The following is a 26,350-nucleotide window of genomic DNA, read 5'->3' as shown; positions in this document are numbered from 1 at the left end:
TATAAGCTGTATGTGCAATATTCCTAGTATTCCTAGTTACACTCACCTACTCCTGCAGCGCTAGACAACCTTCAGATCTCTATACCTCCTCCACCCATTTTGCAATTTGGGAGTGGGCTCCTCATAACCTTTGCAATAGTGGGGGCGTGGCTGTTATGCAAGATCAACAGAACTCCAACAACAATAGCAGCTCTCTGATATCTCTGAGGGAGTGTTCTACTGTCCATGACTTGTAAGTTGAAATGCTGTGTCTCATTGCTGCTATAGATATACAGAGTTCATGTCAGTCATGTGATGGTTGTTGATCTGGTTAGGTCCTATAGCTAGCATGCATAATCTCAGTCCAGGCTCAACCAATGATTGTGTGTGTGTGATATGGCATAAACACTGTCTCATGATCACTCCTGTGCAGGTAATGGATGCTCCAGTTGAACCATCACCTCGTTTTGGTCAATTCTCTGCAGTTGACGGACACCATTACATGTGGAGAGGGGCTGGTCCAGGACTGAAGGGGTCTAACATCATTGCTGTGTATGATCCAAGCACTGAGCTGTGGAGCCTCTTGCCCACCACTGGACCTCTACCCCCTGGAAAGCAGGGTGGTTGCTCTGTTTGTGTAGGTCGTTGCCTGTACACCTTTGGTGGTCAGTATGGGTCTTCTTACTTCAATGACATGAGCAAGCTTGATCTGGACACTCTCCAGTGGACCAAAGTTCAAACCTCTGGTAGTCATTCTATGAAAAAAGCTTTCAGTGGACTTGTCCGTGTGAATGAGAGAACTCTGTGCTGCTTTGGAGGAGAAGGTATTGAGGGCACCACACAACCAGGATCAACATTCACCAAGACTGGACGGTCTGATGGAAGTGGAAGGACAAACGAGTTCCATTTCTTTGACACACAAAATGGTAACTTTTGTCAATGTGCACATTCGCTGTATGTTTTCATTACATACACTTATAGGGTATCTAGCTACTGGTGGGCAGAGTCCCACCCTCACTCACATAGGAAACCATGTTCACTTTCATATCAATCAATGTTATAAGGATGATGTAACATTGTACCATTCTCTAAATTGCCCCACCCCCACTTCCAGGTGTCTGGTCGTCCCCTGAGCTCAGAGGAGAGAGACCTCCTCCCTGTTCCCACTTCACCTTCACCATGGTGGACCAGCACAGGGCAGTCCTCTTTGGAGGGATCCAATCTGGTCGTCGTGGTAGGCTCAATGAAGTCTACCTGTTTAATTTCAATACCATGGTGAGTTGGAATTAGTACTGCCACATTGAAATGCACAATACTGTGTGTTCACTGTGTGTAGGAGGTCACTAAGGTGAAGCCAGTACAGGGAGAGCCATGGCCAGTGGAGAGGGCATGCCATGCTGCCTGTTGTCTCAACTATGGCCAGGACCACCCTCAACTACTGGTGTACGGAGGACTGGATAAAGGCAAAGAGACACTGGGGGACATGTGGACACTTAATGTTGACGCTGTCAAGTGGACAGAGGTGAGTCTTGTCTTATTATGAACTGTTAGTGTACGTGTAATAAATGGACGTAATAAAGAGATACGAGACGTTCATTTACAAGAGTAAATAACTTTGAAGTCTAGGAGGATGTTAAATACTTGTGCTATGTACACACACCTTTACTGTATTATATCACGTTGTCAAGGTTACAAGCGTGTAATAAAAGTCATACAGTCCCTTCCGTACACGGTCGCGTAGCCTCGAGGCATAATTTGGTAAAGGGTCACTGTAATATAAAACACATAGCCTTGAGATTCCTCGTGTTGTAATGTTATATTTATTTCATACAGTACATGGATTATCTGATGATCTGTTCAGAATACACAGTACTACTGTACACTCAACATTTATTTATCAGAGCATTATTTTTTGTGCCTCCAGGTGACACCTCCTGAGTCAATGACACCACGTTGCCTCCACTCCATCACTGCCACCAGTCTGGGACCAGGACTCACTGAGGTCCTCGTGTTTGGAGGCATTTCAGAGAATAATGAGATAGTTGCTGAGACCACCATACTGAGATTTGGTGAGCAGCTACTAGTACATGTAGCCATGGCAACTATTGTCTGATAGACAAGTACACACAATACATGTGTCAATGACTCTGAATGCATATACTGTTACATTTGTTCCTTAATCCCCCCTACAGAGTTGACTGGACCCTCAGCGTCTGTTGCTGGACCCTTGGCTGGGAAGTGGACTCTCGTGGATGTGGTCCACAACGACACTAGAGGCTCCGCCCAGCAATTGAGTGAGAAGAGGATCAGACAAGCAACTGCTCGTGCCTCATCAGTCAGTGAGACCAGCGACCACTCCTCTCGAGACCGGGTGAGGGCTCTGGAACAACAGCTACGAGCAGCAGAGCAGAGAGAGCACGACACTCAACGTCACCACCAACTACAGTTGCAAGAGAAAGATCGAGAATTAGCTACACAAGCTAGAGAATTGACCGAGGCCAATCATCGTCATGGAGATGCGGAGGAAAGAGCACAGCTGGCAGAGCAAAGAGAGCAAGCTACACAATTACTTTTACAAGTGAAAGGTCGAGAATTGGCTGAGGCCAACAGAAGAGAAGCTGACCTGTCTGCTCGAATCACAGCTCTAGAGAGGGAGTTAGAAGGCAAGACGAAAGAGTTGGCAGCACACAACACAGAGGTGTGGAGGATTCCGGCTAACAGAGTGATCACGATGAGAACAATTGGCACTGGAGGATGGGGGGAGGTGCTGGAGGGAACAATGACGGTGGCCGTCAAGCGACTCTTTGCTGCCATTGTCAACCCACGCAATCTAGAGAGACTCCAGAGAGAAATGAGGCTCTTGGCTGAAGTACGACACCCCAACCTGGTGCAGTTCATTGGGGCAGTGTTTGACCAGTCCCCTCCTCTCATCATCACCGAGCTTCTGGACATGAATCTCCGACAAGCGTACGAGAGGAATCAACTGGACCCAGGAAACCGCCTTTCGATCTTCATGGACATTGCCCTCGCTCTGAACTACCTGCACCAGCGCTACGATTCCATCATCCACCGTGATGTGAGTGCTCCCAACGTCCTCCTCCAGCGAATGCCCAACCACCAGTGGAAGGGGAAGGTCTCTGACCTCGGCTCAGCCAACTTCCTGCAGCATGCTCATACGATGGGAGAGGGGGCCATAATCTACTCCCCTCCTGAAGTCATCCCTCAAGCCTTTGATCCTCTCACTCCACCTCTGAGACAGTCTGTCAAGATCGATGTGTACAGCTACGGCATTGTCCTCTGTGAGGTGACCGCTAGTAGATTCCCAAGTGCTGAACATTATCGAGACATGATTCTCCAAGTACAGAGGCAGCATCCTGCAGTGTACGAGCTGATACTCCACTGCACTAAGAGAGAGCCCAGCCATCGACCCAGCATGGCACAGGTGATGGTGGAACTGAACAAAATAGCACCCTTTTAACTATGAACAATGTGAACACTTATCTATCTAGTACCGTCTTTGTATTGAATATTGATTTTAATAACTTTTTTTTATTTTTATTTTTAGCTTTGGCTTTTGTAGTGTGTGTTTGCACTCTCCTATTATGATGATTACTATTGACTTTATCTCAGTCTCATGCTAATCAATATTACCGTTCACAATAATTATGAGTGGTATGGGCAAACGTTATTCCCATAATTAGAACAATAGCAGTAACCACAAAACCAGTCCATAAATACAAACAAAGCGGTGAATATAGAGTTCCTAAGAGTGTCACTGTTGAGAGCAACCCACCCTCTGTGTCCCGCCCACTCCTTCATCCTCCTCATCTTCATCGTATATAGCTCCACCCCCTTGTGCCCCGCCCACTCCCCTCGTCCCCTCACTCTCTATCATATCCACTTCCTCTGCCTCTGGGTCCAGTGCTGGTGGGGCCAGGTCCTGTGGGCAGGAAACACTTCAACTCCTGTGTGTGTGTGGGTGGTGTGTGTGTGTGTGGGTGTGTGTGTGTGTGTGTGTGTGGTGTGGGTGTGTGTGTGTGTGTGTGGGTGTGTGTGTGTGTGTGTGTGTGGGTGTGTGTGTGAGTGTGTGTGTGTGTGGTGTGTGTGTGTGTGTGTGTGGGTGGTGTGTGTGTGTGTGGGTGTGTGTGTGTGTGTGTGTGTGTGTGTGTGTGTGTGTGTGAGTGTGTGGTGTGTGTGTGTGTGTGTGGGTGGTGTGTGTGTGTGTGTGTGGGTGGGTGGTGTGTGTGTGTGTGTGTGTGTGTGGGGGGGGGGGTAGAGTACATTGCTATGCAGTGGGCCGGGCCTGTGTATTGGATCAGTATACCAATTACTTCACAAAGACACCTTAATTATAGAAGACAAGGTGGTACAGCATAAAGATATTGCATGTATACAGTGGAGGCCTGTGTATTGAGAGGCTGCCTACACTGCACACACATATCACATGATTATAGCCACTGCATACCTTTAGTTGACTCTCCTCCAGGAAACCAGAGTCAGGGAATTGGATGGTGAACTGAACATAGAGGTTGCCCTTGACATGAGGCCTCCTGAACACTGGCATCCCCTCACCCTCCAGACCCTGGAGACACACACACACACACACACACACACACACACCACACACACACACACACACACACACACACACACACACACACACACACACACACACACACACACACACACACACACACACACACACACACACACACACACACATTGTAAACTCAATTGATACTACTTTCAGTATGTTGTAATTAGATTGGCAGAGTTTTCGTAGCTTTTTAGCAACTGTACATGTACCTACGTACAATACTGCCCACACAACACAACCACTGTTAGTATTGCACATGACCACAAGACTATAAATACATACACATGAAGTGAAAATAGAAATAACAAGATCAAAAGTCCTATACCTAACCCTAATTATGACCCGTTCCAAATTCGGGAATTAAGCATCTGAAAGAGCTTCTTCTCTAATGATATCGTAAAAGTTCATATTTGAGTGATAAAACTACCGTATAGCGGGTATATTTCGAGGGTATACACTTTCGCGGATTGACCGTTAAAAAGATTTTCGGGAATTCAGAATAGCAGTCTTTCTGCAGCTTGTATGCGTGCGATATTAAATTCGTGGGTATAAATGTTCGCGGTAGATGCTTAATCAGCGAAAACCACGAACATTTATACCCTCGAAATATCCGCTATATGGTATTTGCCAATTTGGCCACACCTCCTCTACAGTCTATTGAAGAACAAGAAGGATGTCACTATATATAAGACAGCCATGCCAGTACACCTCAATGAACCTCCCTCCTTCACACTGGTACTCTTAGCTATCACTTTCAATTCAGTTATTTGCTTTGGTTCTCATGGATAATAACAAGGGTGTATACGCCCTTGATAATAAATAGCCTAAGTCTTGTTAAAGCTGCCAGATGAACAGTCCTAAGGTACCTAACCCTAACACATGTCCCCTCAGCTTGTAAGGCTGGGACACACTATAATAGCTTGTATGTACACTCCTCTCAAAGGCAGCCCTATACACAATCCTCCTCCTACCAGCCACCTACTCACCTGGTGACAACACTGCTCCTGGTGACCTGGACACACTCACGTTCCTCCCGTCCAGGGGGTACAGAGTGCAAGTGAAGCCAGACAAGGCCTCCCTTAAACTGATGCTCTTCTACGAACAGGTCACAGTCGACTCTCCTGTAGTCGGTGTGATCCAGCTGCTGCAAGATGTGAAGATAAAAGTATTTGCCAATTTGACCACACCATGGATAATAGCCCATAGTCCAAGGCCGAAAAATGACATTATGGCCCTATCCAAATGCTGGATTGATCATTTAAAAGGTCTCTTTCTAAGCTTTCAGAAAATCATAAAATTTTGACATTGGATCAACGGTAGGAAAGTAATGGCTGTTAAAAGATGTTCAACTACAACCCCCCTCACGTTTAATTGAATATGATGGCAAAACAATTTAGTAATGCTGAGATTAGGTGATGATAACATTACAGGGTACACAGGTCTTACAATGTGTGGATAGAGCTGCCATTCTACAGTGCTTGCAGTCTAGAGAGTAGATTACCACACATTTGTGAGTAGTTGTACTTACCTTGTCACTATGGTCGTCACCAGCACTGTTCTGAAGAGACAAGACATAAAGTGTTTAGTTCACACGAGTTCAGAGGTTAAATAATAATGTAACACGTAGGAAACATATTATAATTATAGGCTAACATCACGTGACTAGTACCATCTTTGGTTTAATCACGGTATTAGTCGAAAATGGGTTGAACCATAGATAGAACAGTAGGAGGGATTGGAAACGAAAATGTTTGCGTGAAACACTCCGTGTTATAGGGCGTGGCTAAGACTACAAAAAATTAATCCTGTCTTGACTGCCATACAACGTGCTGTACATAGAAATGGTGAAATTGATCACGATTATTCTAAAAAGTAAAGAAAATCTAGCTCTAAAAGGTCGACTAAGCAACTCAGCCACTATCACTAAAGCACCACGGGTGCTGATGCCTCGGTGGAGATGCCAAAGCTACATAACATAAAGCTACTAATAGCTTATTTATACACAGTCATGATGAACATTTTTGCGTAATAAATTTGCTGCAAGAGTGGGTAATGATTGACCATGATTGTTGTTAAAAACGATTGATGTCAAAAGTTCAAGTCTAAATTAATGGCTGCCATCAGCAGAGCCTTGCAGCTCTCTTCTCACTCTTGCAGCTACCAATAGCTAGCGTTCTAGTGCAGAGCTAACTACTAAGTAGAGTAGCAACACTCGGTAAACAAGTTTGGCTACGTGCTCTTCTGAAAAGGCTGCAATGGCATTCCAAGTAAGCAAAACTAGGCATAACTCTAGAACGAAGCATTATTTTGCAAAATTCACAAATTGAAAACATGACTAGAAGCCTATAGAAACTCTTACTTGCACTTCATTGATCCTTGAGCAGCTGTAGCAGTCTACACAGACAGACACACAAACACACTATACCGTATCCCTCGCTTGCGCATGCGCACCGAGGCATAGTAAATGCTATACAAGAAGGAATAGCCCTTACTACTATGAAGTCGTGGGAAGTCAAGGCCCGTGGTGTGTCTAAAAGTATACTAAAGCAGTTTGAAAGACTATATACCGCAAACGTTTATGAACAGTACAGCTTATCCATAGCATGAAGCCATTCTATATAGCACTTAGATACATAATAACCAAGTCAAGTTTCGGCTTCACAGCAAGGAAAGAGAAAAGTTGACATGGAGTAAGCTAAACTCAACAAAAATTAAAAACGGAGTAAAAGACAACGGACTTAGTCAGTGGTGTAAACTTACTTCTCTAGAGTACCTCCCAGCCCCTGAGTGATCGCTAGTGGATAGGAGAGCTAGAAACAGTGAAATACAACCGGAGTACGGTAAAACTAAGCGAGCGCAATATCATAACGCGGAGTGTTTCACCGGTTTACACAGTGCAGCCTGCATGGTCGTTTCCAATCCCTCCTACTGTTCAATCTATGGTTGAACGTACCATCTTTAAGCTTTCAGGATACCACAAAGTCACTGAAAGTAGGTAACCAGAAATAAATTAATTGGGCCTTTCAAAAATTGGCACTTGGGACCACATTTCAACAAATTAATGACCATGAATTATAGCTCATATTAATTATTCCAGTGGAGAGTGTCTCTAAGTGATTGTGGCTGGCAGTGCTCTAATTATTCTCATACCTCTTGTTTGTGGTTGATTTCCACGAGACACTTTCCTTTGCATTTGCATTTCTTGCACTTGTCCTTGTCTCTTATGTAATCACCAGACCCCCCACAGTCTGTGCACACGCTCTGTATCTGCTGCATCATGCCGGGGCCAAGTGGGCGGTGGGTCACCTTGATACCAGACCCCCCACAGTCTGTGCACATGTCATGCATGGCTGGATTCTAACGTAATTGCATCGTCGATTGTCGTCAACTGTTGAATGTTGTTTAGTTCTCAGGAGCTCAAAGAGGATAGTGTCATCTCCATGGATACTGGAGAGTGGTGGTGACGGAGGATGCTCCCACTCAACAAACACATCTCCTCTACACAATGATAAATACACACACTGTCATGAGCAATCTTTACACATTGTAGGACATGCTCTGCAACTAGACTAGACCTAGACCTATAATATTGCCCATTGACAGGCCTATGGGTATAAGCTGTATGTGCAATATTCCTAGTATTCCTAGTTACACTCACCTACTCCTGCAGCGCTAGACAACCTTCAGATCTCTACACCTCCTCCAGCCATTTTGGGAGTGGGCTCCTCATAACCTTTGCAATAGTGGGGGCGTGGCTGGTATGCAAGATCAACAGAACTCCAACAACAATAGCAGCTCTCTGATATCTCTGAGGGAGTGTTCTACTGTCCATGACTTGTAAGTTGAAATGCTGTGTCTCATTGCTGCTATAGATATACAGAGTTCATGTCAGTCATGTGATGGTTGTTGATCTGGTTAGGTCCTATATAGCTAGCATAATCTCAGTCCAGGCTCAACCAATGATTGTGTGTGTGTGTGATGGCATAAACACTGTCTCATGATCACTCCTGTGCAGGTAATGGATGCTCCAGTTGAACCATCACCTCGTTATGGCCAATTCTCTGCAGTTGACGGACGCCATTATCTGTGGAGGGGGGTTGATCCAGGACTGGGGTCTAACATCATTGCTGTGTATGATCCAAGCACTGAGCTGTGGAGCCTCTTGCCCACCACTGGACCTCTACCCCCTGGAGAGGGGGGTGGTTGCTCTGTTTGTGTAGGTCGTTGTCTGTACACCTTTGGTGGTCATGATGGGTCTTCTTACGTCAATGACATGAGCAAGCTTGATCTGGACACTCTCCAGTGGACCAAAGTTCAAACCTCTGGTAGTCAGCCTATGAAAAAGGCTTTCTGTGGACTTGTCCGTGTGAATGAGAGAACTCTGTGCTGCTTTGGAGGACACGGTATTGAGGGCACCACACAACCAGGATCAACATTCACCAAGACTAGATTGTCTGATGGAAGTGCAGGATGTACAAACGAATTCCATTTCTTTGACACACAAAATGGTAACTTTTGTCAACGTGCACATTCGCTGTATGTTTTCATTGCATACACTTATAGGGTATCTAGCTACTGATGGGCGGAGTCCCACCCTCACTCACATAGGAAACCATGTTCACTTTCATATCAATCAATGTTATAAGGATGATGTAACATTGTACTATTCTGTAAATTGCCCCACCCCCACTTCCAGGTGTCTGGTCGTCCCCTGAGCTCAGAGGAGAGAGACCTCCTCCCTGTTCCCACTTCACCTTCACCATGGTGGACCAGCACAGGGCAGTCCTCTTTGGAGGGAACCAATCTGGCAGTGGTAGAGTCAATGAAGTGTACTTGTTTGACTTCAGGACCATGGTGAGTTGTAATTAGTACTGCCACATTGAAATGCACAATACTGTGTGTTCACTGTGTGTAGGAGGTCACTAAGGTGAAGCCAGTACAGGGAGAGCCATGGCCAGTGGAGAGGTCAGTCCATGCTGCCTGTTGTCTCAACTATGGCCAGGACCACCCTCAACTACTGGTGTACGGAGGGCAGGATAATGACGTCACGGCTCTGGGGGACATGTGGACACTTAATTAGTAAAACCAGTAGGTTTTACATAGGATTGGCAGTGGGTTTGCCCGTGTTTAGCAATATTTCAATTATTTTGACTCATGTTCAAACTGTTCTATCTCTGCAGGGAAAGGCCACATCAAGAAACTGGCTGAACAGATAGTTTATTTAGCCTTTTCTCTCTTTGTATCTCTCATTTCATAATCCATAAACATTTTAATGAATGAATATTTTCATTTTAAAAATTGCACTATTTCGACGTTTCACCGCTCTTTGTCTGACTGACTAAGTAAGTAAGTAAGTAAGTAAGTAAGTAAGTAAGTAAGTTTCTTGCCCAGCATTTACTCCAAGTACAGCCATCTCCAGGACATTCTGCACAGGGTTTCCAAACGACTACAACCTGGATTACAAAGCGCTTCTTCAGATTTGCGATTGCTTCCACGAGGCAGATGACCTCTCAGTCTCTATTTCTCTCACCTAGACAATTCCGCCATCTTTAATGACTCAGCAATTGCGTTGTGGCCAATAATAATAGATAGGCGTGGCTAATAAACCGTGCGCCTAAAATCAGTGCAGCAGTGCTTTTCCAGAGCCTGAGGTGCTCCTTTTCTTCACACTGTTCAGCTCTAGCTCCCTTTCTCTGACAGGCATGCTATATGCACTGGCTAGATATCATGCTCTTAAAATGGCTGTCATTTAATAATGATTCGCAAATTCAACATAATTATCAAGCAATAAATTATTACTCATTATACTATAATTATTAGTCCAGAGATATTCGAGAAGATATCTGATTAGTCCTGTCTTCTCTTCTTGTACTGCCTCTTGACGTTCCACTTATGCATGTCATGATACGTAAACTGTACTGAAAAAGAAAGGGAATCCGACTAGAAAAACATTTGCAATGTGAAAAATTGCTAGGATTGGCCAGGGGAACCACAAAAAAGCGTGGGAACAAGAAATCAGACGAGAGCATATCTCCAATCCGTTACAACGTCATGAACATGTACAATACATAGTATATTAAATAATAGACTGTGTTCCAGATCCACCTATCAGCTTCCATCCACCACATCATTCCATGCAGTCACCAGTACGGTCCGTGCATGTTACTACGCATGGATGGACTGTGTGTACCTGTGCTCTACACTGCATGTATTAGGAACATCAATTCATCACAAATCATCATGATTATGTGCCCCACATTCTAAAATGGATGTATAATAAATATATATAGGGATTGGTCATCACTCCACCAGTAAAAATTGCGTGGCATATTGGCTGGGAAAACATGGGAAAACTACCAGTATACATGTGATTGACGTTGTAACGGATTGGAGTTATGCTCTCGTCTGATTTCTTGTTCCCACGCTTTTTTGTGGTTCCCCTGGCCAATCCTAGCAATTTTTCACATTGCAAATGTTTTTCTAGTCGGATGTAGACACTGTCCAGTGGACAGAGGTGAGTCTTGTCTTATTATGAACTGTTAGTGTACGTGTAATAAATGGACGTAATAAAGAGATACGAGACGTTCATTTACAAGAGTAAATAACTTTGAAGTCTAGGAGGATGTTAAATACTTGTGCTATGTACATACACCTTCACTGTATTATATCACGTTGTCAAGGTTACAAGCGTGTAATAAAAGTCATACAGTCCCTTCCGTACACGTTCGCGTAGCCTCGAGGCATAATTTGGTAAAGGGTCACTGTAATATAAAACACAGATCCTTGAGATTCCTCGTGTTGTAATGTTATATTTATTTCATACAGTACATGGATTATCTGATGATCTGTTCAGAATACACAGTACTACTGTACACTCAACATTTATTTATCAGAGCATTATTTTATGCCTCCAGGTGACACCTCCTGAGTCAATGACACCACGTTGCCTCCACTCCATCACTGCCACCAGTCTGGGACCAGGACTCACTGAGGTCCTCGTGTTTGGAGGCCGTTCTGTCATTGTACCCTATGCAAAGACCACCATACTGAGATTTGGTGAGCAGCTACTAGTACATGTAGCCATGGCAACTATTGTCTGATAGACAAGTACACACAATACATGTGTCAATGACTCTGAATGCATATACTGTTACATTTGTTCCTTAATCCCCCCTACAGAGTTGACTGGACCCTCAGCGTCTGTTGCTGGACCCTCGGCTGGGAAGTGGGCTCTCGTGGATGTGGCCCACAACGACACTAGAGGCTCCGCCCAGCGACTGAGAGAGAAGAGGATCAGACAAGCAACTGCTCGTGCCTCATCAGTCAGTGAGACCAGCGACCACTCCTCTCAAGACCGGGTGAGGGCTCTGGAACAACAGCTACGAGCAGCAGAGCAGAGAGAGCACGACACTCAACGTCACCACCAACTACAGTTGCAAGAGAAAGATCGAGAATTAGCTACACAAGCTAGAGAATTGACCGAGGCCAACCGTTGTCATGGAGATGCGGAGGAAAGAGCACAGCTGGCAGAGCAAAGAGAGCAAGCTACACAATTACTTTTACAAGTGAAAGATCGAGAATTGGCTGAGGCCAACAGAAGAGAAGCTGACCTGTCTGCTCGAATCACAGCTCTAGAGAGAGAGTTAGAAGGCAAGACGAAAGAGTTGTCAGCACACAACACAGAGGTGTGGAGGATTCCGGCCAACAGAGTGATCACGATGAGAACGATTGGCACTGGAGGATGGGGGGAGGTACTGGAGGGAACAGTGACGGTGGCCGTCAAGCGACTCTTTGCTGCCATTGTCAACCCACGCAATCTAGAGAGACTTCAGAGAGAAATGAGGTTCTTGGCTGAAGTACGACACCCCAACCTGGTGCAGTTCATTGGGGCAGTGTTTGACCAGTCCCCTCCTCTCATCATCACCGAGCTTTTGGATATGAATCTCCGACAAGCGTACGAGAGGAATCAACTGGACCCAAGAAACCGCCTCTCGATCTTCAAGGACATTGCCCTCGCTCTGGACTACCTGCACCAGCGCTACGATCCCATCATCCACCGTGATGTGAGTGCTCCCAACGTCTTCCTCCAGCGAATGCCCAACCACCAGTGGAAGGGGAAGGTCTCTGACCTGGGCTCAGCCAACTTCCTGCAGCATGCTCATACGATGGGAGAGGGGGCCATAATCTACTCCCCTCCTGAAGTTATCCCTCAAGCCTTTGATCCTCTCACTCCACCTCTGAGACAGTCTGTCAAGATCGATGTGTACAGCTACGGTATTGTCCTCTGTGAGGTGACCGCTAGTCGATTCCCAAGTGCTGAACATTATCGAGACATGATTCTCCAAGTACAGAGGCAGCGTCCTGCAGTGTACGAGCTGATACTCCACTGCACTAGGAGAGAGCCCAGCCATCGACCCAGCATGGCACAGGTGATGGTGGAACTGAACAAAATAGCACCCTTTTAACTATGAACAATGTGAACACTTATCTATCTAGCAGCGTCTTTGTATTGAATATTGATTTTAATAACTTTATGATTTTTATTTTAGCATTGGCTTTTGTAGTGTGTGTTTGCACTCTCCTATTATGATGATTACTATTGACTTTATCTCAGTCTCATGCTAATCAATATTACCGTTCACAATAATTATGATGAGTGGTATGGGCAAACGTTATTCACATATTTAGAACAATAGCAATAACCACAAAACCAGTCTATAAATACAATCAAAGCGGTGAATATAGAGTTCCTAAGAGTGTCACTGTTGAGAGCAGCCCACCCTCTGTGCCCCGCCCACTCCTTCATCCTCCTCATCTTCATCGTATATGGCTCCACCCCTTTGTGCCCCGCCCACTCCCCTCGTCCCCTCACTCTCTATCATATCCACTTCCTCTGCCTCTGGGTCCAGTGCTGGTGGGTCAGGTCCTGTGGGCAGGAGACACTCCAACACCTGTGTGTGTGTGGGGGTGTGTGTGTGGGTGTGTGTGTGTGTGTGTGTGTGTGTGTGTTTGTGTGTGTGTGTGTGTACGTGTGTGTGTGTGTGTGTGTGGGTGTGTGTGGGGGGGGGGTAAAGTACATTGCTATACAGTGGAGGCCTGTGTATTGAGAGGCTGCCTACACTGCACACACATATCACATGATCACACACACACACACACACACACACACACACACACACACACACACACACACACACACACACACACACACACACACACACACACACACACACACACACACACACACACACACACACACACACACACACACACACACACACACACACACACACACACACACACACACACACACACACACACACACACACACACACACACACACACACACACACACACACACACACACACACACACACACACACACACACACACACACACACACACACACACACACACACACACACACACACACACACACACACACACACACACACACACACACACACACACACACACACACACACACACACACACACACACACACACACACACACACACACACACACACACACACACACACACACACACACACACACACACACACACACACACACACACACACACACACACACACACACACACACACACACACACACACACACACACACACACACACACACACACACACACACACACACACACACACACACACACACACACACACACACACACACACACACACACACACACACACACACACACACACACACACACACACACACACACACACACACACACACACACACACACACACACACACACAGTACTGTACTGTACTGTACTGTACATGTACACACACATTGTAAACTCAATTGATACTACTTTCAGTATGTTGTAATTAGATTGGCAGAGTTTTCGTAGCTTTTTAGCAACTGTACATGTACCTACGTACAATACTGCCCACACAACACAACCACTGTTAGTATTGCACATGACCACAAGACTATAAATACATACACATGAAGTGAGGAAATAAAGATCAAAAGTCCTATACCTAACCCTAATTATGACCCGTTCCAAATTTGGGAATTAAGCATCTGAAAGAGCTTCTTCTCTAAAATGATATCATCAAATTTCATATTTGAGTGATAAAACTACCGTATAGCGGGTATATTTCGAGGGTATACACTTTTGCGGATTGACTGTTAGAAAGGTTTTCAGGAATTCAGAATAGCAGTCTTTCTGCAGCGTGTATGTGTGCGATATTAAATTCGTGGGAATAAATGTTCGCGGTAGATGCTTGATCAGCAAAAACCACAAACATTTATACCCTCGAAATATCCGCTACACGGTATTTGCCAATTTGGCCACACCACCTCTACAGTGTATTGAAGAACAAGAAGGATGTCACTATATATAAGACAGCCATGCCAGTACACCTCAATGAACCTCTCTCCTTCACACTGGTACTCTTAGCTATCACTTTCAATTCAGTTGCTTTGGTTCTCATGGATAATAACAAGGGTGTATACGCCCTTGATAATAAATAGCCTAAGTCTTGTTAAAGCTGCCAGATCAACAGTCCTAAGGTACCTAACCCTAACACATGTCCCCTCAGCTTGTAAGGCTGGGACACACTATAATAGCTTGTATGTACACTCCTCTCAAAGGCAGCCCTATACACAATCCTCCTCCTACCAGCCACCTACTCACCTGGTGACAGCACTGCTCCTGGTGACCTGGACACACCCATGTTCCTCCCGTCCAGGGGGTACAGAGTGCAAGTGAAGCCACACAAGGCCTCCCTTAAACTGATGCTCTTCTCCACAAACAGGTCACAGTCGACTCTCCTGTAGTCGGTGTGATCCAGCTGCTGCAAGACGACGTTCATGTCCCCAGGTTCTCTATCTGGCATCTCATCAGCCATGCCTCGGAATCTTTTGCTCTCGTGTCTCATTCCCATACTCACTGGAACCTGGTCAGACATGAACATTAATGGTAGCAACAGTATTTAATGTGTCTTTGTAGTGCGCATCTTTGAGTGGCCATAACTTGTGTTACAATAGTCAAATTTCAACGATTTCCTGATATTCTGATCTTATATAGAAAGATATCTTTAAAATGATATCATCTAAGTTTATATTTGAGTGATAAAACTATTTGCCAATTTGGCCACACCATGGATATTAGAAAAATGACAAATTATGGCCCCATCTAAATTTTGGATTGAAACACATCATTTGAAAGGTCTCTTTCTAAGCTTTCAGAAAATTATAATTTTTGACATTGGATCAACGGTAGGAAAGTTATGGCTGTTAAAAGATGTTCAACTACAACCCCCCTCACGTTTAATTGAATATGATCGCAACAATTTAGTAATGCTGAGATTAGGTGATGATAACATTACAGGGTACACAGGTCTTACAATGTGTGGATAGAGCTGCCATTCTACAGTGCTTGCAGTCTAGAGAGTAGATTACCACACATTTGTGAGTAGTTGTACTTACCTTGTCACTTTGGTCGTCACCAGCAGTGTTCTGAAGAGACAAGACATAAAGTGTTTAGAGTTCAGAGGTTAAATAATAATGTAACACGTAGGAAACATATTATAATTATAGGCTAACATCACGTGACTAGTACCATCTTTGGTTATCGAAAATAGGTGAAAAAATGGTTGAACCATAGATAGAACAGTAGGAAGGATTGGAAAGGAACATGTTTGCGTGAAACACTCCGCGTTATAGGGCGTGGCTAAAACTACAAAGGATTATATATATAGTCAGCATGCTCATTACCTGTCTTGCTGCCATACAATGTGCTGTACATAGAAATGGTGAAATTGATCACTTTTAATGATCACGATTATTCTAAAAATTAAAGAGAATGTAGCTCTAAATGTCGACTAAGCAACTCAGCCACTATCACTAAACAAATAAATGCTATACAAGAAGGAATAGCCCTTATTACTATGAAGTCGTGAGAGGTCAAGGCCCGTGGTGTGTCTAAAAGTACACTAAAGCAAGACTATATACCGCAAATGTTTATAAACAGTACAGCTTATCCATAGCATGAAACCATGCTATATAGCACTGAGATACATAATAACCAAGTCAAGCAATGTCTTTGCTGTTTCATCTTCACAGGAGGGAAAGAGAAAAGTTGACATGGGCTAAACTCAAAAACGGAGTAAAAGACAATTTACTTAGTCAGTGGTGTAAATTTACTTCTCTAGAGTACCTCCCAGCCTCTGAGTGATCGCTAGTGGATAGGAGAGCTAGAAACAGTTGAAATATACAACTAGAGTACAGTAAAAACTAAGCGAGCGCAAAATCATAACGCGGAGTGTTTCACCGGTTTACACAGAGGGGCCTGCATGGTCGTTTCCAATCCCTCCTACTGTTCAATCTATGGTTGAACCATTGATAGTAGTAAAAACGTCACTTCCGCTGAACCATGTGTACTGCCAATATTGTTGATAAACAAAGAAAGTGAACAGTACACTTCTTATGCTTAGTCGACACAGTAGCCATATCTAAGTCGTAGCAAGTAGGAAGTGATACTTACTGGTGATGAAGATGCAGTAAAAGTAAGGAATAAATTAATAGACAAAAAAAATTTACTACTGTTGTTAAAAAATCACTTTGTGTAATTTTTCAGGCTTTCATGAATCTTTCCTCAGACCAAGTTAAGCTAATTCTAGGCCTACTCATTCATCTGAATGGCTTGAACAATGTATTAGGTTGTGTTATTGGTTATTGATGGAGGAAATTTACCTAATGTATCTTTTGTTACGATTTATGCGCACATTTTGTGTAATTATTTCATGGTGTTGGATGAATATGTGCATTTAATTGTTAGTGGTAATCATTACCTAGGGTTCATATTGTGCATGGCTTCAACTACTTTCCACCATCTCAACTTCCTTTTTGTACATGTGTAGATGCCGTGAAGTTTCGACCTCGAAGATTAAGTAAGAACGAAGACAGAAAACCCCTTTTTGATCTCACCCAAGACACTAGATAGATTAATTTTCAGTTTATATATCTGTTGGTCATATCATTTATGACGATGATTTACATGTATGTGAAGTATGAACTGAATATTGATGATTAAAACATTGTATAAACACATTGCACATAAACACAGCTAAACTATAGTATCTATATCGTCCTTCATCTTCTCCTCAGTTTCTTTCCATCTTTCAACCTTGGAGTGTCCAATAGGAAGACTATAGGAACTCCTCATCCTCCAGAATAGCTGCTAATAGCTGCTCTAACTGCTTTGACCGCCACTTGTTATTTATTGTGAGTGTAGTGTTGTACGATAATTTACGGAGCAAGCGCAATGCGGTTGTTTACTGTAATCGCAGGAGTTTCCAATCACTCTCCCTCTACTATCAATGGTTGAACGTACCAACTGAAAGAGTAAGGATACCACAAAGTCACTGAAAGTAGGTAACCAGAAATAAATTAATTGGGCTTATCAAAAATTGGCACTTGGGACCACATTTCATGACTGTCCATAAATTATAGCCCATATTAATTATTCCAGTGGAAAGTGTCTCTAAGTGATTGTGGCTGGCATAGACTCACTAACAGCAGTGCTCTAATTATTCTCATACCGCTTGTTTGTGGTTGATTTCCACGAGACACTTTCCTTTACATTTCTTGCACTTGTCCTTGTCTCTTATGTAATCATCAGACCCCCCACAGTCTGTGCACACGCTATGTATCTGCTGCATCATGCCGGGGCCGAGTGGACGGTGGGTCACCTTGATACCAGACCCCCCACAGTCTGTGCACACGCTCTGTATCTGCTGCATCATGACAGGGCTGAGTGGGCGGTGGGTCACCTTGATACCAGACCCCCCACAGTCTGTGCACATGTCATCCATGGCTGGATTCTAACGTAATTGCATCGTCGATTGTCGATGTCGTCAACTGTTGAATGTTATTTAGTTCTCAGGAGCTCAAAGAGGATAGTGTCATCTCCATGGATACTGGAGAGTGGTGGTGACGGAGGATGCTCCCACTCAACAAACACATCTCCTCTACACAATGATAAATACACACACTGTCATGAGCAATCTTTACACATTGTAGGACATGCTCTGCAACTAGACTAGACCTAGACCTATAATATTGCCCATTGACAGGCCTATGGGTATAAGCTGTATGTGCAATATTCCTAGTACTCCTGCGCTGCAGCGCTAGACAACCTTCAGATCTCTACACCTCCTCCACCCATTTTGCAATTTGGGAGTGGGCTCCTCATAACCTTTGCAATAGTGGGGGCGTGGCTGTTATGCAAGATCAACAGAACTCCAACAACAATAGCAGCTCTCTGATATCTCTGAGGGAGTGTTCTACTGTCCATGACTTGTAAGTTGAAATGCTGTGTCTCATTGCTGCTATAGATATACAGAGTTCATGTCAGTCATGTGATGGTTGTTGATCTGGTTAGGTCCTATAGCTAGCATGCATAATCTTAGTCCAGGCTCAACCAATGATTGTGTGTGTGTGTGATGGCATAAACACTGTCTCATGATCACTCCTGTGCAGGTAATGGATGCTCCAGTTGAACCATCACCTCGTTTTGGTCAATTCTCTGCAGTTGACGGACACCATTACAGGTGGAGAGGGGCTGGTCCAGGACTGAAGGGGTCTAACATCATTGCTGTGTATGATCCAAGCACTGAGCTGTGGAGCCTCTTGCCCACCACTGGACCTCTACCCCCTGGAAAGTATGGTGGTTGTTCTGTTTGTGTAGGTCGTTGCCTGTACACCTTTGGTGGTAAGGACCGGTCTTCTTATTTTAATGACATGAGCAAGCTTGATCTGGACACTCTCCAGTGGACCAAAGTTCAAACCTCTGGTAGTCAGCCTATGAAAAAGGCTTTCTGTGGACTTGTTCGTGTGAATGAGAGAACTCTGTGCTGCTTTGGAGGATACGGTATTGAGGGCACCACACAACCAGGATCAGCATTCACCAAGACTGGACGGTCTGATGGAAGTGGACGGACAAACGAGTTCCATTTCTTTGACACACAAAATGGTAACTTTTGTCAACGTGCACATTCGCTGTATGTTTTCATTACATACACTTATAGGGTATCTAGCTACTGGTGGGCGGAGTCCCACCCTCACTCACATAGGAAACCATGTTCACTTTCATATCAATCAATGTTATAAGGATGATGTAACATTGTACCATTCTCTAAATTGCCCCACCCCCACTTCCAGGTGTCTGGTCGTCCCCTGAGCTCAGAGGAGAGAGACCTCCTCCCTGTTCCCACTTCACCTTCACCATGGTGGACCAGCACAGGGCAGTCCTCTTTGGAGGGATCCAATCTGGTCGTCGTGGTAGGCTCAATGAAGTCTACCTGTTTAATTTCAATACCATGGTGAGTTGGAATTAGTACTGCCACATTGAAATGCACAATACTGTGTGTTCACTGTGTGTAGGAGGTCACTAAGGTGAAGCCAGTACAGGGAGAGCCATGGCCAGTGGAGAGGGCATGCCATGCTGCCTGTTGTCTCAACTATGGCCAGGACCACCCTCAACTACTGGTGTACGGAGGACTGGATAAAGGCAAAGAGACACTGGGGGACATGTGGACACTTAATGTTGACGCTGTCAAGTGGACAGAGGTGAGTCTTGTCTTATTATGAACTGTTAGTGTACGTGTAATAAATGGACGTAATAAAGAGATACGAGACGTTCATTTACAAGAGTAAATAACTTTGAAGTCTAGGAGGATGTTAAATACTTGTGCTATGTACACACACCTTTACTGTATTATGTCACGTTGTCAAGGTTACAAGCGTGTAATAAAAGTCATACAGTCCCTTCCATACACGGTCGCGTAGCCTCGAGGCATAATTTGGTAAAGGGTCACTGTAATATAAAACACATAGCCTTGAGATTCCTCGTGTTGTAATGTTATATTTATTTCATACAGTACATGGATTATCTGATGATCTGTTCAGAATACACAGTACTACTGTACACTCAACATTTATTTATCAGAGCATTATTTTTTGTGCCTCCAGGTGACACCTCCTGAGTCAATGACACCACGTTCCTACCACTCCATCACTGCCACCAGTCTGGGACCAGGACTCACTGAGGTCCTCGTGTTTGGAGGCATTTCAGAGAATAATGAGATAGTTGCTGAGACCACCATACTGAGATTTGGTGAGCAGCTACTAGTACATGTAGCCATGGCAACTATTGTCTGATAGACAAGTACACACAATACATGTGTCAATGACTCTGAATGCATATACTGTTACATTTGTTCCTTAATCCCCCCTACAGAGTTGACTGGACCCTCAGCGTCTGTTGCTGGACCCTTGGCTGGGAAGTGGACTCTCGTGGATGTGGTCCACAACGACACTAGAGGCTCCGCCCAGCGATTGAGTGAGAAGAGGATCAGACAAGCAACTGCTCGTGCCTCATCAGTCAGTGAGACCAGCGACCACTCCTCTCGAGACCGGGTGAGGGCTCTGGAACAACAGCTACGAGCAGCAGAGCAGAGAGAGCACGACACTCAACGTCACCACCAACTACAGTTGCAAGAGAAAGATCGAGAATTAGCTACACAAGCTAGAGAATTGACCGAGGCCAATTGTCGTCATGGAGATGCGGAGGAAAGAGCACAGCTGGCAGAGCAAAGAGAGCAAGCTACACAATTACTTTTACAAGTGAAAGGTCGAGAATTGGCTGAGGCCAACAGAAGAGAAGCTGACCTGTCTGCTCGAATCACAGCTCTAGAGAGGGAGTTAGAAGGCAAGACGAAAGAGTTGGCAGCACACAACACAGAGGTGTGGAGGATTCCGGCTAACAGAGTGATCACGATGAGAACGATTGGCACTGGAGGATGGGGGGAGGTGCTGGAGGGAACAGTGACGGTGGCCGTCAAGCGACTCTTTGCTGCCATTGTCAACCCACGCAATCTAGAGAGACTCCAGAGAGAAATGAGGCTCTTGGCTGAAGTACGACACCCCAACCTGGTGCAGTTCATTGGGGCAGTGTTTGACCAGTCCCCTCCTCTCATCATCACCGAGCTTCTGGACATGAATCTCCGACAAGCGTACGAGAGGAATCAACTGGACCCAGGAAACCGCCTTTCGATCTTCATGGACATTGCCCTCGCTCTGAACTACCTGCACCAGCGCTACGATCCCATCATCCACCGTGATGTGAGTGCTCCCAACGTCCTCCTCCAGCGAATGCCCAACCACCAGTGGAAGGGGAAGGTCTCTGACCTCGGCTCAGCCAACTTCCTGCAGCATGCTCATACGATGGGAGAGGGGGCCATAATCTACTCCCCTCCTGAAGTCATCCCTCAAGCCTTTGATCCTCTCACTCCACCTCTGAGACAGTCTGTCAAGATCGATGTGTACAGCTACGGCATTGTCCTCTGTGAGGTGACCGCTAGTAGATTCCCAAGTGCTGAACATTATCGAGACATGATTCTCCAAGTACAGAGGCAGCATCCTGCAGTGTACGAGCTGATACTCCACTGCACTAAGAGAGAGCCCAGCCATCGACCCAGCATGGCACAGGTGATGGTGGAACTGAACAAAATAGCACCCTTTTAACTATGAACAATGTGAACACTTATCTATCTAGTACATGTCTTTTTCTTAATTATTGATTTTTTAATTACTTTATAATATTTTTATAGCTTTGGCTTTTGTAGTGTGTGTTTGCACTCTCCTATTATGATGATTACTATTGACTTTATCTCAGTCTCATGCTAATCAATATTACCGTTCACAATAATTATGATGAGTGGTATGGGCAAACGTTATTCACATAATTAGAACAATAGCAGTAACCACAAAACCAGTCCATAAATACAATCAAAGCGGTGAATATATAGAGTTCCTAAGAGTGTCACTGTTGAGAGCAGCCCACCCTCTGTGCCCTGCCCACTCCTTCATCCTCCTCATCTTCATCGTATATGGCTCCACCCCCTTGTGCCCCGCCCACTACCCTCGTCCCCTCACTCTCTATCATATCCACTTCCTCTGCCTCTGGGTCCAGTGCTGGTGGGTCAGGTCCTGTGGGCAGGAAACACTTCAACTCCTGTGTGTGCGCGTGTGTGTGTGTGTGTGGGGGGTAGCCTCGATCCCAGGCCGATCCGTCTCCAATTGAACGCTAGGTCGACTCTTGGGAACGAGGCTAGTGGGGGGGGGGGGGGGGGGGGTAGAGTACATTGCTATACAGTGTTCATAGTGTCTCTAGAGTTCAGCCCATACTGTTCTCTCCACTGTAGGCCATGTACGCGAACCCGTCCTCATCCTTGTGCTCCTGGTAGATCACAGACATGCTCGAGCTGGAGGGAGGGAGGAGGACAGTCATTAGTGTGGACACATGCAGGGGGTCAAAGTACACAGTCATTAGTGGGAACACATGCAGGGGGTCAAAGTACACAGTCATTAGGGGACATTTAATAATGGCTAAGTTGTGTGTATACATGCAGTACCACAGTGAACGGAGTGCAGTGTATATTCTACCATAGGTACTTGAGACAGTGCCTACAATGATGCTGTACACGACCTCTTACATGTTGACAGGGTTCAATATAGTCTCAAGCTTTACTAGCCTAGTAAACAAAGCTGCAAGAATGGCTACATCTATATAGGCCTTCATTACACAACCTTTAATAAAGTGTCCAATAACTACATTGTATACACAAGCTTCAATGCATTACACAACTAGTGTGATCACTAGATAGCATTCCCCTGGCATGTGTGTACCTGGTGGTGGGAGTGAGGCCATTGACCATGAGGTAGATGGACTCAGTGGCCCCCAGCTGGATCCTCTGTCTCAGCACGTGCATGAACTGGGCCACTGGAGGGAGGGAGGCAACAAATAACAACACAAGTCACACCACCTCACAATACAATACAACACATTCGATCTCCCTAATAATGATATACTATAATTATACAGAATTATTTATCAGATTTCAGGCCATTGCAAAACTAACGGTAGAGCCAGTACATGGCGATTGAATAAAACCATCTCGAGGGTTGGTCCCCATAACGAGAGGCTCATCAATATCCATCCAATGAATGACAGGAATTATGAGGGAGGTAAGATATGACACAGAGCAGCTGTATTGATGCTACACATGTGATAAAGCTCTCTACAATACTCACAGACATACTAGCACTAATGAGTGGCTACAGTGAGGCATTATAGAGGAATCAAGATGGACATGGGAACACTCTAGAGAGAGGTGGACTCATATACTCACAACCATATTATTCCCTACCTCCATAGATCCTGAGAAGCTTCCAGAGAAGGAGTACTTTGACTTCTCTATAAAGAGCAGGTCCATTCGTTGCAGGTATGTGTACATGAGTAGCTGACGCTGGTTGAATGAGAGAGCAGGGTGATTCACAGCCATCACGTAGAGGAGTCGCAAATCCTTCAGCACCTAGACACAGGGCGAATAAATATAGTATTATAAGCATTGGACTGAGAATACTGTTAACTATTAGTCTAGTCAACTGACAAGTGAGTCAAGTTGATAACTGGAGTGCAGACAATGTGCCATCCATTAGGAGCAGTGTACATGCACCTGGACACACACTTGTATAGCTGTGTATTGCTTTAGCTGGTCATGACGTGCTCAGGCATACAGTTAGTGAGTATGTGATTGTTGGTACAACATTGAAATACCCGCAGATCCTTGCAGGCACATCAACACACCCTAATCCAGGTCACCACTCTGCATGGCTATTCTATTACCTTAAGGTGACATATTTTCGCGTGTATTAATTTCTGCTATTTCTGCGAATGAGAGTAAAATCGCAAAAATTAGTACTCGCAAATAATGGCCGCCCTCTTGTTTAACCTCTTGTTTAATGTATCCAGATCGACTATAGAAGCAATACCCACCACACTAGCTAATAATGAATATGAACACCTCATGCAAATGGAGTTATTGAATCTATAAACACTGACAGTGTCCATTCTTACTTTGAGCTCATTGCAATCCTCAAAAAACGTCAGCACTTTCTTATCGTTGAGTAGTTGGAATACGACCTCAGCCACAGGTCGATTATCCGAATGCACAACAGACAGAGAACTGCACAGTTTGAGACATACTTGGTGAGAGAGGCCTGACTCTTGGAAGGGCTTGTAGTAGCTCACTCTGTTGGCATGTATCTCAATTTTATTCACTTGCGATTTGTAATGCTCTTTAGAGGCGTCTAATAATACGGTACCGAGGAATCGAGATTCAAATGCCAGACAGTGACGTAGCATTCGACAGATGAGGTCCACACGATCGCACGCCTCGAGGCCATGAAATGCTTGCAATATCTCTGATAGCTTCATATCTGTATACGTCAGCCACTAGGCCTGTAATAGAGACAACGGTATATACGTTAATGCAGTTTATATATAGGACACACAACAGTACGGCTATATTGTGCAGTGGAGCTATCAAGACTAGCTGTGTACAATCTAGGACTAACACTTGCCTTGGAATTTAACCACAACACACACCGTCTCAACAATTCATCATCTTTGGGAGACCTAGTTATCTGTACTTAATAGCAATAGACTCTTGATTCATGTCGTGTGTGCAGCTCTATAGTAACTGTATAGTTGAGGCTATAGTATCTAGATACAAGGCTCTCATGCACAACACACAATTCTGCACAGTAGGTGAACACACGTAGCTAGCTGGTTGTACACTTGTTATAACTGTTAATAGTTTATTATTGTTACCTAAACAGGCAGATAGTCTCAGAGCTAGCTTGACCAGACAGCCCTATTTGGGTAGACGACTCTTGAGGCACAAAATTCATGAACTGCTTTGCAGAGATCAAAGGTTTCTTCATTAGCTTATCATGACTTAGCCTCGATTCAAGGCCGATTAAAATACGTACCGTATAGCGCGAAATTTTCGAGGCACTTATATTTCGTGGATTGGCCTCTAAAAACCATTTCGTTGCACAATGTTCGCGGAATAGCTGCTTACCGGAAGCCACGCCTTTAAATCTTTGCATGATAGCAGGTAATTCTAATTAAAGAACACTTTTTGTGGACTTAATTTTCGTGTAGAATTCTAACCCACGAAATCCGCGAAAATTAAGCCCCTCGAAAATTTCGCGCTATACGGTATTTTAATCGGCCTTGAATCGAGGCTAATCATGACTCACAAATTGTGTGGGTGGAGCGAAGATTGCCTATTAAAAATATGCGGCTGATGACGTTTATGACGTCACACCAAGAGACTGAGAATGGAAGTGATGTTGGGGAACACTGTTTTTTCCCTTAATGCAACAGATTAGGTATGCAAATTAATAATGTTTTTTTGATTAAACTACTCATTTTCAGATTTCCTTCCATTTGTGTGCGACCTCTGTCATCAAACAGTTTGGTAAGTAGAGATCTAGCTACCATTTTACGATTTACATATTTGTTGGTTTTGCCACAGTAAATATCATCGAGTCCCCTCCTCTCACAACTGTGAGCACATCGACACAAATATTATATCCACATTGCCTGAGAAACAAGAGGTAATCATTTACACAATTAGATGACAAACTCATAATAATGTAATTATACATCTCCCTCCCCGGCATGCACTGAACGTGTGTCCATAGTTTCTCTTCCACTGTTCCCTCCCCTCGTGCAAGAAGCGTCATGTGACTAGTGTGCTGTGTGAGTCTTGTGAGCAGTCGTATTGCATCCAGCACAGACACCAGGAGGACCACAGCTGCCCTGCACTGATAGTAGCCGAGCAACACTCTACTAGGACCGTGAGGGGGAGGCCACTGG

The 26,350-nt window shown here is 44.6% G+C and overlaps 4 protein-coding genes across 10 annotated transcripts; 3 read left to right on the top strand and 1 right to left on the bottom strand.

Moving 5' to 3' along the window:
* Positions 1-143: 143 nt before the first annotated feature.
* Positions 144-13,189, top strand: LOC135340740 (uncharacterized). Of its 2 annotated transcripts, none has more exons than XM_064537098.1 (6): positions 144-232; positions 413-905; positions 1,094-1,254; positions 1,316-1,501; positions 1,904-2,048; positions 11,756-13,189. In XM_064537098.1, the coding sequence occupies exons 2-6, from the start codon at positions 416-418 to the stop codon at positions 13,039-13,041; spliced, it is 2,268 nt and encodes a 755-aa protein (XP_064393168.1). In that variant the 5' UTR covers positions 144-232; positions 413-415; the 3' UTR covers positions 13,042-13,189. The 2 variants fall into 2 exon arrangements, with proteins under 2 accessions (XP_064393168.1, XP_064393167.1); XM_064537097.1 differs by lacking the exon at positions 11,756-13,189 and adding an exon at positions 2,172-3,605.
* LOC135340763 (uncharacterized) lies at positions 3,643-25,422 on the bottom strand. 6 transcript variants are annotated; one of them, XM_064537128.1, is made up of 5 exons: positions 25,295-25,415; positions 18,159-18,587; positions 16,045-16,074; positions 15,251-15,512; positions 13,247-13,527 (listed from the first exon to the last, which is right to left on the bottom strand). In XM_064537128.1, exons 2-5 carry the CDS (start codon positions 18,429-18,431, stop codon positions 13,496-13,498), a joined length of 597 nt encoding a protein of 198 aa, XP_064393198.1. In that variant the 5' UTR covers positions 18,432-18,587; positions 25,295-25,415; the 3' UTR covers positions 13,247-13,495. The 6 variants fall into 6 exon arrangements, 2 of the variants coding, with proteins under 2 accessions (XP_064393198.1, XP_064393199.1); XR_010396428.1 differs by lacking the exons at positions 13,247-13,527; positions 15,251-15,512; positions 16,045-16,074; positions 18,159-18,587 and adding exons at positions 22,322-22,883; positions 23,308-23,401; positions 23,829-23,993; positions 24,539-24,922 and having other exon boundaries at positions 25,295-25,422; XR_010396430.1 differs by lacking the exons at positions 13,247-13,527; positions 15,251-15,512; positions 16,045-16,074; positions 18,159-18,587; positions 25,295-25,415 and adding exons at positions 3,643-3,944; positions 4,445-4,561; positions 5,563-5,720; positions 6,023-7,703.
* LOC135340757 (kelch domain-containing protein 2-like) lies at positions 7,722-9,874 on the top strand. Its single transcript, XM_064537118.1, has 4 exons — positions 7,722-8,413; positions 8,592-9,084; positions 9,273-9,430; positions 9,492-9,874. The coding sequence occupies exons 2-4, from the start codon at positions 8,595-8,597 to the stop codon at positions 9,654-9,656; spliced, it is 813 nt and encodes a 270-aa protein (XP_064393188.1). The 5' UTR covers positions 7,722-8,413; positions 8,592-8,594; the 3' UTR covers positions 9,657-9,874.
* Positions 18,741-22,246, top strand: LOC135340738 (uncharacterized). The gene is made up of 6 exons (XM_064537095.1): positions 18,741-18,918; positions 19,099-19,591; positions 19,780-19,940; positions 20,002-20,187; positions 20,590-20,734; positions 20,858-22,246. The coding sequence occupies exons 2-6, from the start codon at positions 19,102-19,104 to the stop codon at positions 22,141-22,143; spliced, it is 2,268 nt and encodes a 755-aa protein (XP_064393165.1). The 5' UTR covers positions 18,741-18,918; positions 19,099-19,101; the 3' UTR covers positions 22,144-22,246.
* Positions 25,423-26,350: the final 928 nt, after the last annotated feature.

Source organism: Halichondria panicea, chromosome 9 (genome assembly GCF_963675165.1).
Source record: "Halichondria panicea chromosome 9, odHalPani1.1, whole genome shotgun sequence".
Taxonomy (NCBI): Eukaryota; Metazoa; Porifera; class Demospongiae; order Suberitida; family Halichondriidae; genus Halichondria; species Halichondria panicea.
This window is presented reverse-complemented; position numbering and strand designations above follow the sequence as displayed.

Excerpts from the sequence above, each read along its gene's own strand:
- LOC135340763 (XM_064537128.1), bottom strand. The coding sequence starts at position 18,431 with ATGGATGACATGTGCACAGACTGTGGGGGGTCTGGTATCAAGGTGACC. Across the intron at positions 16,075-18,158 it reads AAATCAACCACAAACAAGCG|AACACTGCTGGTGACGACCA; the intron begins GTATGAGAATAA and ends TTGTCTCTTCAG. Across the intron at positions 15,513-16,044 it reads GTGACGACCAAAGTGACAAG|GTTCCAGTGAGTATGGGAAT; the intron begins GTAAGTACAACT and ends ATGTCTGACCAG.
- LOC135340757 (XM_064537118.1), top strand. The coding sequence starts at position 8,595 with ATGGATGCTCCAGTTGAACCATCACCTCGTTATGGCCAATTCTCTGCA. Across the intron at positions 9,085-9,272 it reads TTTCTTTGACACACAAAATG|GTGTCTGGTCGTCCCCTGAG; the intron begins GTAACTTTTGTC and ends CCCCACTTCCAG. Across the intron at positions 9,431-9,491 it reads TGTTTGACTTCAGGACCATG|GAGGTCACTAAGGTGAAGCC; the intron begins GTGAGTTGTAAT and ends CACTGTGTGTAG.
- LOC135340740 (XM_064537098.1), top strand. The coding sequence starts at position 416 with ATGGATGCTCCAGTTGAACCATCACCTCGTTTTGGTCAATTCTCTGCA. Across the intron at positions 906-1,093 it reads TTTCTTTGACACACAAAATG|GTGTCTGGTCGTCCCCTGAG; the intron begins GTAACTTTTGTC and ends CCCCACTTCCAG. Across the intron at positions 1,502-1,903 it reads ACGCTGTCAAGTGGACAGAG|GTGACACCTCCTGAGTCAAT; the intron begins GTGAGTCTTGTC and ends TTGTGCCTCCAG.
- LOC135340738 (XM_064537095.1), top strand. The coding sequence starts at position 19,102 with ATGGATGCTCCAGTTGAACCATCACCTCGTTTTGGTCAATTCTCTGCA. Across the intron at positions 19,592-19,779 it reads TTTCTTTGACACACAAAATG|GTGTCTGGTCGTCCCCTGAG; the intron begins GTAACTTTTGTC and ends CCCCACTTCCAG. Across the intron at positions 20,735-20,857 it reads GACCACCATACTGAGATTTG|AGTTGACTGGACCCTCAGCG; the intron begins GTGAGCAGCTAC and ends TCCCCCCTACAG.